The sequence below is a fragment of the Phocoena sinus genome, chromosome 21 (genome assembly GCF_008692025.1).
Source record: "Phocoena sinus isolate mPhoSin1 chromosome 21, mPhoSin1.pri, whole genome shotgun sequence".
NCBI classification, from domain to species: domain Eukaryota; kingdom Metazoa; phylum Chordata; class Mammalia; order Artiodactyla; family Phocoenidae; genus Phocoena; species Phocoena sinus.
The window spans coordinates 17,755,459-17,768,701 of record NC_045783.1 but is presented as its reverse complement, the minus strand read 5'-3'; the positions used below and the strand labels follow the sequence as shown (position 1 = coordinate 17,768,701).

The 13,243-nt window shown below is 39.1% G+C and overlaps 1 protein-coding gene across 3 annotated transcripts in view; it reads left to right on the top strand.

The window, feature by feature from the left end:
- SLC7A2 (solute carrier family 7 member 2) overlaps positions 1–12,938 on the top strand; it is a 73,720-nt gene extending 60,782 nt beyond the window's left edge. For all 3 annotated transcript variants that reach the window (XM_032618561.1, XM_032618560.1, XM_032618562.1), the window contains 5 exons: positions 796–898; positions 3,326–3,531; positions 4,550–4,716; positions 5,449–5,557; positions 7,689–12,938. In XM_032618561.1, coding sequence (XP_032474452.1) covers positions 796–898; positions 3,326–3,531; positions 4,550–4,716; positions 5,449–5,557; positions 7,689–7,885 — 782 coding nt within the window. In that variant the 3' untranslated portion in view covers positions 7,886–12,938. The remainder of the gene's footprint in view (positions 1–795; positions 899–3,325; positions 3,532–4,549; positions 4,717–5,448; positions 5,558–7,688) is intronic.
- The last annotated feature ends 305 nt before the right edge of the window (positions 12,939–13,243 follow it).

Sequence of the window (13,243 nt, the reverse complement as noted above, 5' to 3'; positions counted from 1 at the left end):
TCATAGGATTATTGAATTGAAGATAAATGGAGATCATAGAGATAGAAAGCTTGCTGAGGTGTCTGGAACACCCCATGGGTGGAATGTGGTGTTTTCTACTTATTATGATAGGGACAACTATTTGGTAAATTCAAGTTAATATCATCACTATTTTGATGTTTCAATGGAGAAAAAACGTTGCTAAGTGCAAGTTGACTATTCAATATGTATAAATTATACTTTGCCTCTTAACATTATTGGGGCCTGGGGACGGGTCACAGATCACTCAAATTTAGTCAGATTGTGTGGTTTTAATCAGAGTAGAATTTAGCCACTATCAGAAACATAATTTAATTGGACATTATTTTATTCTGTAGAAGATATAACTCAGAATGCAGATGGGAATTAAAATGATTATATAACATCTGTAATGAAAGCTCTTCTGTTCGAATTCTTTTATGTTTTTTTAAAAAGGAGCCAGCCAATATTTCCTAGCAGTGTTTTTCTTCTGAAACATCAAAGGAGAGTATTCTGTCATATAATATTTTCACTCTTTGTCAGGCCAATATTTTTTTAAGTAATCAAAGTAGATGTGTTTTGTTAGATAGACAGCCGAGGGTTTTTGAAGTTCTGTTAGCAGTTTGTTTGACCTAAAGAACATCTCGTTAACTGTGAGAAATACACTTTCTACACTTTGACTTACCATTGGCACTAAAACAAAAAAGTGCCCATCACTTATCCCTGACTTGAAAGTTATCAACTGTGTGGAATTTTCTCACAGGCTGTTTTCTTCCCTGTTCTTTCTTTTCCCAATAGCTGTGATGGCATTTCTTTTTGACCTGAAGGCCCTCGTGGACATGATGTCCATCGGCACCCTTCTGGCCTACTCTCTGGTCGCAGCCTGTGTTCTCATCCTCAGGTGAGTTGTCCTCATTGCCGGATGGTTCTGAAGAGTGTGTGTCATGTGGGGCCTGGGGAAAATTAGGGCTCACTGACCTTGCTTTCAAGGAGCTAGCTGTCTCACAGAGGTGAGAGGCCGTAGACATACAAACGTGAGTACAAAGCATAATTAGCATACTTGGTCCGTAAGCAAAGAATCAACTAAAATTGAGAATTACCAAAGGTAGGCCTAATCTGTGGGAACAGCAAGTTCTCATAATGTATAAAAACACTTAAGAATACTATATTTTTAATCCCAGTGGTCCAGCTGCTAAGCTTTTATGCTAAAGATTTAATCAAAGAGGCACACACAGATATATGCAATAGTGAAAAATTTGAACTAAGCTGAATATCAATAGTAGAATAGTTAATAAAATAGATAATCAACAAGGCCCTACTGTGTAGCACAGGGAACTATATTCAATATCCTAAAATAACCATAATGGAAAAGAATATGAAAAAGAGAATATATATATATATATATATATATATATATATACATACACACACACAGACACTTTGCTGTATACCAGAAACTAACACAACATTGTAAATCAACTACACTTCAATAAAAAAAAAGAATAGTTAAATAAAGAAGGGTACCTTTATCATTTGACTCTTCTAACAGCAAATAAAATATTTAATTATATGGAGAAATATATCAGTTTCTGGATGCAAAGCTATATGTAGCATCTGAATTTATTTAAATAGTAACATACATTTGCACGAAGAAATGATTTTTGCGTATATATACACATATTTGCATTTATACCTGGCTGAAAGTGTACCAAAATGCTAGCAGTGATTCATACTGAGTAGTGGTGTAATGGGTGGCTTCAGTTTTCTTCTGCGTACCCTCCTTTTTGTGTATTTTTTTCTCAGTGAGCATATTTCTTCTTTGGATGGGGGACAAATGTTACTTTTAAGTTTAACCAAAGGCTGCTCAGAGGGAAAAGACCACACTGGGGAGACTGGGCAGATACTAGGAATTGAAGCAGGCTGATATCTTGATGCCAGCTAAAGGGGAAGGGGATCAGTGATAGAGGAGAATGGGTGGGAGGTGGCTGTATGAGATGAGGGAGATGAGGCCGGAGAGACAGGTTGCGATGAGGCCTTTGAAGGCCAAAGCGAAGGCTGTATGTTACTCTGTAGCTGATATTTAACCAGAGTTTCTGTGCTGTTTTTGTGAAGTGCGTCTCCTTTGGACATAGATATTTCCAGAATAATCATCCTGTTGTCACACTTGCCTCACTTTAAAATGTAACTCTTAAGGAGATATCATCTCACACCAGTCAGAATGGCCATCATCAAAAAATCTAGAAACAATAAATGCTGGAAAGGATGTGGAGAAAAGGGAACACTCCTGCACTGCTGGTGGGAATGTGAATTGGTACAGCCACTATGGAGAACAGTATGGAGGTTCCTTAAAAAACTACAAATAGAACTACCATATGACCCAGCAATCCCACTACTGGGCATATACCCTGAGAAAACCATAATTCAAAAAGAGTCATGTACCAAAATGTTCATTGCAGCTCTATTTACAATAGCCCGGAGATGGAAACAACCTAAGTGCCCATCTTTGGATGAATGGATAAAGAAGATGTGGCACATATATACAATGGAATATTACTCAGCCATAAAAAGAAACGAAATTGAGCTATTTGTAATGAGGTGGATAGGCCTAGAGTCTGTCATAACAGAGTGAAGTAAGTCAGAAAGAGAAAGACAAATACTGTATGCTAACACATCTATATGGGATTTAAGAAAAAAAAATGTCATGAAGAACCTAGGGGTAAGACAGGAATAAAGACACAGACCTACTGGAGAACAGACTTGAGGATATGGGGAGGGGGAAGGGTAAGCTGTGACAAAGTGAGAGAGAGGCATGGACATATATACACTACCAAACGTAAGGTAGATAGCCAGTGGGAAGCAGCCGCATAGCACAGGGAGATCAGCTCGGTGCTTTGTGACCACCTAGAGGGGTGGGATAGGGAGGGTGGGAGGGAGGGAGACACAAGAGGGAAGAGATATGGGAACATATGTATATGTATAACTGATTCACTTTGTTATAAAGCAGAAACTGACACACAATTGTAAAGCAATTATACCCCAATAAAGATGTTTAAAAAAATAAAATAAAATAAAATGTAACTCTCGTCGGCATCTAATGTACATAACTTTCTAATCAAGTGGCTATCAGAGGAAATTCAGAGTTGCTGCAGATATTCTACTGAGCAGGTGTGTGGCTTGCTTCAGTACATTCTGGGGCTGCAGCCACAAGACGTGTGGATTTACTGCACCAGCTGTGAATGGAAATGTCTCTCTTAGAGTTTCAGATGCTCGTTTCATTTGGACCAAGTGTCCGTTGAGAATAAAGACACATGCCTTTATTTGGGAATAGGTACCAGCCTGGCTTATCTTACGAGCAACCCAAATATTGTCCTGAGAAAGAAGCTCTGGGATCGTGTGCCAACACTGCCTCCAAAAGCGCGTCCCAGGTCACTGCGCTGCCAGGACAGGGCTTCAGCCTGCGAACCCTCGTCAGCCCCTCGCTTCTGCCCACAAAACAGTCGGCTTCTCTCGTGAGCTTTCTGGTAGGATTCCTCGGTAAGTCCGCTTCAACTGTGTACATTATAAAGACCCAGCAGGTATATGTAGGTAGAGCAGGTATGATGTGAAAGAGGATGAAAGGATATGTTAGCATTACCCTCAGTCCTGAGATTTGAACCTAACTGGTCACTGGTCATTGAGCTCATCTCTGTATTAGCAGGATAAATTGATTATATCTTGGTAATTGAAGAAGAAAGGAAGAAATTCCCTAAGGTGAGAGTGGCAGAAGTACAAAATTGGTCCATTTTGTCAGCTGTGAGGATGCTTCCTGTGTGAAGCAAAGTACACCTGGCAATAACTGAACGGAGACCCAAGGAGACTGCGAGGCAGTATAGCAGATCCTGTTGGCTCACCCACAGTTATGTAATCATGCATATTTTCAGAAACACTTAATTGAGCATCTTTAGTGTGGCTGGAACTCTGCTGGGTACTTGGGATATCAAGAGGGATGGTCCCTGCTCTCACTGGGTTTTGCAGAACAGGACTGTTGACGGCAAGCTAAGAGCAGTACAGGTTTCTCTGAGAGCACATAGGAGGGACCCCTAATGCAGACTTGATGGTCAGAGGAGGGTGGGTGGGTGGTGATGTCGCTCTCTGAAATAGGGAGAAAAGATGCAGATCATATATTATTTGTTTACATAAACAGCGTTTACAACAGCTGAACATGAACAGACCTGCTTTTCCCATTTGCAAAAAGGGAAGTAGCCACCCCGGACAACATCCCATCAATCCACGTGGTCTCATCTGAGACTGTAGCCCATGAGCCGAAAGGCAAGATGGTAGTGCCCAGAGGGGAGGCTGGCTTCTAAGGGGAGACAGTCATGAGTAAGCGAGCTGTGTTTCTTAAATCAGGGAAATTAGCCATTTCTTCCCAGAATAAAAATGAAGAATTTTAGTATTTGGCAGAGCAGATCTAGAAAGAACTTGATGTCTTATCAAAATAGACTCTTTGAACATAGGAGTCTGAGTGAAGGGCGTGTGCCGATTTTGTTTCCCGAACGTGTCACCTCTGCAGCATTTCTCATTTTGGGCCTGAGTATTTTGACCACGCGTGGAGTCCACACGATTGCCAGGCTGGAAGCGTGGAGCCTCGCTCTTCTTGTCCTGTTGCTTGTTCTCTGCATTGCCATTGTGCTCATCATTTGGAGGCAGCCTCAGAATCAGCAAAAAGTAGCCTTTATGGTACGTGTCATGAGGATTGGAGATCCTAAATATTATCCACATTTTCTCTTGTACATTAGTTTTTGTGAATTGTATCTTTAAAAAAAAAAAAAGCACTTCTGATGACGTTAACCAATGAACAAGAGTGTCACAATTCTTTGAGATGCTCCTTTTTGTCTAAAGTATTCTTTTCAAAAACGTGAATGTGCCCCCATCACATTATTCTATATAATAGTAAGCAAATTTCTTGTCCGATATTCTGAAGTATCAGAAGAATAACTAGAATATTTTATTTTGGAAATTCAGTACCCTCCCAGGAAGATTATTTCCACCAAAAGCCCTTCCACTGCAAGTGAAATTTTCTTGTCCCATTTGAACTAAGAGTAGGATCCCCCTGAGATACCATGAGTAGCCAGTTCCAGAGGGATGCCCTGTTGATATCTGAACTAAACCGGTAAACCCTAAAGTAAACTAAACCCTGAAACCAATTGCATCTTGGTGATGATGCAGGTGTTAGCGGGCTGGATAAATCCCCTGTTGCTTTGGGCTGCAGTAAACAATGTGAAATGTGGTGCTCCTTTTAGTATTCTCAAGATGAGTGGTCTTTATTCAGGTTGTCCTTTCTGTGAGAATATAAACTTACTGACACAGTGTGAAAGTATGTATGTCAAATTAGTTGCCACCATGTCGAAATAATTTGGGGAATGTGCTTTCAAAATTTGAGTATATTTAAGAAGATATTTCCCCCCTTAGGTTCCGTTCTTACCATTTTTGCCAGCCTTCAGCATCCTGGTGAACATTTACTTGATGGTCCAGTTGAGTGCAGACACCTGGATCAGATTTAGCATTTGGATGGCGCTTGGTAGGTGTTTTAATGTTTTTGCTTTCTGAACGTGGGCTCTCTTTTTCTGATGTCATGCACTGTGATTAGAGAAATGCATCCACTCCCCCTTCCTAGAAATAAAGACCTTTTCTTTCAGTTTCTTCCTTTCCCAATTTTTAAACATCTGAGTACTTACTTTTCCAGATACTTTTGTAAAATTCAGTTCTCCCAGTAGCCCTGTAAAACTCTATAGGTCCTATTTTTTCTAACTTCTTGAGTGAGAAAAATGAAGCCCCTAAAAGTCAAGGAATCTAAATTGCAAATGGCAGCCCTAGAGTCTGATTCCAAAGCCAGTTCCTTCCAGAGTGCCAGTGGATTTCTGGCAACATTTTGAATGTGCTTATATCAAGAAATTTCTTTTCTGATATCAGAATGCCTTGGGGTGGAATTTGGCATTGCGTAACATGAGTGAGCTTACTTATATCTATTCTGCACTGTTCTCCATCATGACTTCTTCAGTTTCCTATGTGAAGATTGACATAGAAACGAAGAGTTTAACTTTGTTGTAACTAAAGCACTGAGCACCAACTGTCTTTAAAAATATGAATTGAAGTGGCTGAAAGGTGAAGCAGTGAGAAATGAGAGCTAAGTCTGCACTGGTTTTGATGGCCTGAGGAGTTTGAGAGTTGATGCTTTTTGACAGTCCTCCCATTCGCTTAATAAGAATGAATCTCTTATTATGAACGAATGAATCTCTTTTGTGGCTGTAAATTAACTTAATTTCAGTCTCAAGCCACCAACCCACTTGAGTTGATAGGCGATTTAACCTAGTCACTTTTGCCCATCCCCCCCCATACCCACACTAGAGTTTTGCCCATATTTGGGGGATCTGACACTGTGTCAAGGAATTGGGTGCATCAAAGGTTATCCCTCCACGCAGGTTACTCTGGAGTATTCTCTCTGTCACTGTGGCCACTTCTGATAGGTGGCTCTGTTGCCTCAGGGCCAGGATCCTGACGATAATCACTTGCCAGTCGGCTCTGCCCTCCATAATGTACCACAAAGCCATTCCTTTGTGATCTCGCCACCTCCCCAGGTGCTGCCAGGAAGCTGAGCCCAAACCCCCGGGGAACAGGACCATAGAACTCTCTCCCCTACTCTGAGCCCAGAAGAATCTCTTTGTAATCTGGTGGAGAGCTTCTCTACCCTTCCTGCCTTTCCAAAAGCCACTGCTTCTTTCCTCAAGTTGTAGCTCACTGAGGTTTAGTCATGTACTTGACCTTGGTGAAGAGCATGAACTACAGAGCCAGACTCTCCACGTTTCGATCCACCCCTGCCATGTATTAGCTGTGTCACCTAGGCCATGTTATACCCCTGCTTCTGTGCCTCACTTTCTTTGTAAAATGGTGATAACAGTACCTTTATTTGAGGACAAGGAGGGTTGGATCTTCAAACCTCGAATGACATGAGAGGAAATAGAATCACTCCTAATAACTGGACTTACCAAATACTCATTGGTAGCCTGCTTCCCGTGATTTTACATGGGAAAATTATAATGCATTTCACATCAACCCAAAACGCTCAACCAATTTTTTAAAATATAGCTACAATACGGCAAAATGCCTACACATCTTGCGAGAATACTTAAAACATTCCTCTCTGATCCCCAGTCAGCATGGCTGTTAATAAACAGTTGGCTTAGTACACAGTTTTTCATCCTCTCCTGGTGACAGTAACGTGTGTAAGGCACACGCATGTCCCCTGTTCACACAGGGCCTGCTTTCCAAAATATCTGACTGTGTCTTTGTTAACCCGCCACTTGTTCTGGGGGATGTATATGAGATTTTCCCCCACAGATCCTTTTGTTTAAAGTGGAGTGTTGAGTGTTGAGAAAGTAAAAAAAAAAAAATTTCTCTACATAAACATCTGAAAAATATTTATTGAAAAAAAACACGCATATAAAGATTGCAGGTTAAAAAGGAAGAAGCACATTCTACTGGGAAGATGTTTATCAAGGACCTTTTATGGGATATCCTGTACTTGCATTCCGTCCTTCTAAAACAGCACAGAAAGAGAAGGCAAAAGGCACTATTAAGTTCTGCATTAAATTTTCCATATACAAACAGCCATTTTCTGACACACCTAAGACACTGATTTTTTTCTCTAAAAGGTTTCCTGATTTACTTCGCTTATGGCATTAGACACAGCCTGGAGGGTAATTCGAGGGATGACGATGATGATGAAGATATTTATTCAGACAACATTAATGCAGCGACAGAAGAAAAATCTGCCATTCAAGCAAATGACCATCACCAAAGAAACCTGAGTTTACCTTTCATATTCCATGAAAAGACAAGTGAATGCTAGTACCTGCACGAGCAGAGCTGGTCCACAGTCTTCACGTACATATCCTACACGGAGTGAACCATGACGGATGTCATCGTCATGCTAGGTTGTCATCGGTTTGCTGCAGACACAGTTCACCCTAATTTATACTTACTCGCCTGGACAGCACCTCCTCAGATGGTGAATTATACATCCAGGGAAAATACCCTGAGCTCGCTCCTCAGTGATGAATGTCCCCCAAATAGTGGGATTGTGGGAGTGTGTGTGTGTACGTTTGTATATGCTGGGGAATATCGATGTTAAAAGTTGTTGGTGTTTTACTATTATTGTATTGCATTTTTCCAGTGTTGTCATTAATCGGTAGCATATACTGCACATACTGAAATGGAGATAATCACGGAATAGAAAAATATTCTGTATGTGCTGGGTGTGGTTGGGGAAATAGCTGTTGCTTTTCCTTATTAGGCTTTATTAATGTCAAGTTAGAACATACTAAAAATGCATTTACCCATCACAGTGTCTGTCATTGGTCTGGAGTAAGAGGAGGGGATAGGAAATGAGCCTTTTCTACAACTTATAAGTGCCAGCAGTGGCTTTAGTACAGATTTTTCTTCCGTGAGGTGTGACAGTTTGCTAAAACCTTCGCCAATAGGAGTGTTCGTGTCTGCCGGGCTGCGCAGGGCAGGTGTGGCCCTCTGTGTCATCAGATGTCAGGCACCCCTTTGAACTGCTGTCTTCTTTGAGAACAGTGGTCCTTAAATGTGAGGCCTTCACCTTCTGTGAATGATATATTCCCCCCTGCCCTGTCCCAGTCCAGTCAGAGGCTTGGGAGAGGTAGTGTGATCTACTTGGGACCCTTTGTGCTAGAGAGTGAGCGCGGTCCCCATGGGTAGGAAGCTCATGTAAGTGGCAAAGATGAGGATATGTTTGAAGATCAGAGTAGACATGTGCTTGGACAAGTAGACCCCAAGCACCCCTGTTTTAAAAGTCAGTTAAAATAAGCCAGTAGAATCTCCCAGATCACACAACTGATGGAATGATTCATGCTTTTTTCCATTACTTAATAAACAATCACAGTTCAACTTTTTTTTCTAACTCAGTAGCAAATTCTCTTTCTACTATATGCAAAAAAGAAGGAAAAAATGAAGGGATACAAGGAAAGAAAATTCCCCTGTTCTGATTTTAAAGTGCCTATTCAGTTATTAAAGGGCATTTGACCCAATTTTAGGGGTTCAGATCTAATTTGCCTCTGATGTTTCTTTTGGAAACAGGGATGTTTTTCTTCCCCCATCCCATAAATTGTTTAGCACTTTTTATTTCATTTATTTTTAAATGACCACACTAAACCTATTGATACAAGCTCTAGTATTCTACAAAAACCCATCAGTGGTCGGGGAATAGAATATTTTGGTAAAATACATGGTCGTTTAAAACGTCAAGCTGAAAAATTAACCAAATTGAATTAAAGCCATAGAAACACAATAACCTTTGTATGAGTAAATAATTCGTTTTTAAATGTAAGATTCTCTAATTACTGTATTTTACTTTATAGGGTTCTCTAATAGTGGACTACTTATCTGCAGTGTGTTTTGCTTCTCATGAATTATTTTTCTTACAAATAATTATATGGTTCACTAGATGAGACTGAGTCTAAACACTTACATATGTATGGGTTATATTTCCAGGAAGAACATTATCAAGCCCAGGTGACCAGCTTACTCCAAAGGCAAGGAAAACATTTATTTTCTGACAGCTTTTCCAAGAGATGTCACTTTATTTTTTTCATTAAAAAGCAAGTTATGATTGTTAAGGAGTTTATTGTGATTAAATATCCAATAAACAGGTAGAAGGCCTGGGTTTCTGGCTGCTAGTGTTGTAGCATCTCTGACATAGAACTCAGTACTAACATTCCACAATTTCCAGGGTGCACACGGTAAAATCTGAAGCCCAGAATTCTTTTAAGCTGCATGTTTTACTGGAGAGGAAGAGTTGGCTATACAAGGGGTAAAGTATTTCTGTAAGCACTGTGGGCCTAATCATAAGTCCTTGCTGTTATTTGCCGTATACTGAGAAGCCCTTTTTTTCTGAAATCATTCTAGAACAGGCCCTTCACACAGGGAACATGAAGAATTTCATATGTGAATATTAAAACTTTTACTGTAACAATATCAAGAAATTTGTTTAGAACATGACAGGCAGCTAAAACTATTATGCCCACTGTGTTCAATTAGGAGCAGAATTTAGTTAAAAATTATTTTTCTACCTTGAAACACTTTACAAATACAAATATCTATGAAAAGATGCTTTGTCAGTGACTATGCTTTTTTTCTGTGAAAAGTCAAATGTATGTTCGTATGTATGTGTGAGTGTGTACATATACACGTATATATATGTGTGTGTATATTTCAAACATCAGTGTAGAAGTCAGCTGGGTTTAGGATGGGGTTTGGAAATAATACTGTTGTCTAGATTTTAAAAACCCAACTGATGGAGAAAAAATAATGTTTTATATTGATAGGTATGCTTATGCAAAACTTTTAGGTTTTAAACTATTTTGAAATATATAGCGATTTTATATGTGTAATATTTTCTATAGATAGATTCTTTAAGGAAAATATATTTATAATGTTTCTAATATGAGATCACTGAAGTCTGGTACATTATACCAGGAGCTTTATGATCTGAAATGGAGTTGGGGGCGGGGGCATTAGGGGATTTCTGTTTATTGCTTCTGCTGCACCTTTTCTGACATTGCTGTCTTGGTTTGTGCTTGTTAGGAAAAGCCAGTACTACCAGGTCTTTTATCACCTCTCTGTCCCTACATTTGAATTTATAACCTTTTGAACAAAATTTTGTTTTTACTTTCCTAGGATTGCCAAAATGTTCTGTACAGGTTTTACTAGTAATCAGTCACACTTATATAAAGTCCTTTTCAGAAATTAAAAAATACATATACATTCTCTTAATTGTGACTGAGTAAAAACAGCTTGAATTACCTTTCTTTTTTGCACTAGGAAATATGCTCTCTGAACATTCTCAATGGAAAACTTTAATAGTACCTTTATTTTATACTCTTAAAAAAGAAAGATGATTTGTGAATAACATACAAAGGCCATGCCTACCCTACATTTAACTAGGTAGCTATGCAAATCCAAGTTTAAAAAGTATTTATGAGAAAATTTAGAACTTTTGATGTATACTGAAACAGAGTACTGCTTAATCACATTTTCCCCAGAGATGAATATCAAGAAAAGACCAAAACATCATTTGAGGTATTATATACATTAATGAAAAACTAATGATGATATCTATAAAACTTTACTGTCATCAACCACACTTGGTAGAAAATATGTTTCAGAACTACCTTCCTTTAAAAGACAAGGGCCTGTCTTCTTCAAATTTTTCTGAATAAAAGATTTTTAAACTTCTTTTATTTTAAATATTAGCCAAAATATCTTCTAAGTCCTGGGTATTTACAGGTAGACGTTAAAATCTTTTGAATTAGAATTTGTATTTAACAAACTATTTTCGAAATATTTTTGAATGCAGGGAGAATAAGGAAAAGTAATCGCCCACCAATGCTGGTAGTGCCAGAGGGAGCAGGTTAGTCTTAGCTTTTTTTCCTCTTAGATCAGCACATTCTGAGATTATAAACCACATGATAAAATTGTGCCAAGATTCCAACTCTGACTTACGTGTGATGTTGCTTCTGATGTTCTCTGTCTGGGTTTCTCCTGATGTGCTTCAAGCGACAGTACAATTCAAACTAAAAACACAATGTCCACAGAATTTTAAAGGATTGGGTTTAGAGTGTGCGTCATGGAATATTAATATTCACATGATTAGCGTGACTTTCTTGGGGGGTTGTGATTAACTGGGTTTTTTGGTTTGTTTTTGGTTTTTGACTAGTGCCAAAATAGTGCCTTCTCTATATTTTCTACCTACGTTTTCTAACTTGTCCTAAAATATCAAAGGAAAAAGTACCAAAGTTCATGTAGGAACTAATGCCATCACAGGTCATTTTTCAGACATGTAGATGTGAAAATGAGGTTGCTTAACTTTGTTGTTTAGCTGAGTTTTTTTTTTTATCTCCTTGTATATCATATTTAAACATTTTCTAATGGCTTTCTGGTTTCTGAATTTTGAGAGGCCTGATCTGTTACTGTTGTGGTTGTTGGTTTAGTGGTTGGTTTTCATAACATTCATTGCTGTTCATATGTACACAGTTTAGTCATGTTCATTTCAAATGCATTTTGTTATGGCTCAACCCAATGGCAACCCTGTTTGCTGAGAGCACTATCTTCGCTTTTATTCATCACGGCTGAAGCCACTGCCATAATCTCTGGCCTTAAAGAGCCTTCACTGACCACTGACAGCAGCTCCACGGGGTTCATAACCAAGACCCTGGGTCAGGCAGACTGCAAAGTATGAGCGTCTATAGCTACCCCGTTGGTGGGGGCTTGTGATGACAGGGTAGGATATGAAGTGAAAGACTTCACATGAAACTAAGGTAGTTTGGGGTCCTTAATTTCAGCCCCAAATAGCCCATGAGTACAAGGTAAATGATAAGGACCAAGGAACCTCCATGACTCATGGAAAGGATGGCTGCTTCCTGGAACTGCACCACTGCAGTTTCTGCACCAGCACTAAGAGCCTTGGGCAGGAAAGTGCGTGGGCCTCGGCTCAGTTGGTAAAGAACCTTGTGTTGCCAACAGGACAGGTTTCTCTGGCCCGTGCCTGGTTAACAGGCTCTTCATCTTTGGTGCCCAATTGTTTCATTGCTTTATTTTGTTATCATTGTACTTAATAGAAGCTGTTGATAGGGCCTAAAACCCTGCAGAAATTCTATGTCTGTAAAAACCAACAGATACATTGGTCTTATGCGAATATAGAGTTTTTTTGTGTAGTAGGTAACTTTAAATTTAAATGTCCTTAATGATAATCAGTGTTCCTTATTACTTATAAAGTTGGATTATTTTTAGAATTTGTAATGAATAAAAACCGCTGCTGCTTTACCACTGTAAAATATGCTTTCTAACATGACCATGTATTTTTAAAATAAATTATAATACGACTTATAATAGTGTAGTATGCATATGTACCTCACCTACCAAAAGCATACATTTCACACTTATCTAATTTAAACTGCCATTTTATTTAGGAAGCTTTACAGCTCAGAAATATATCAATAGTACAATCTAAATGGAAAAAATCTACTGTTGAGGATATTCACCTGGCTGCCTATCGTATGAATACCAAGTCCTATAAAAGAGATGTCTCCACATATACTCAATCCTCATGGCACATTCCAAATAATATCAGTTGTGCCTGAAGCATGCCACCCCAGGACCACACATCTGAGATCCTACCACTTCAACT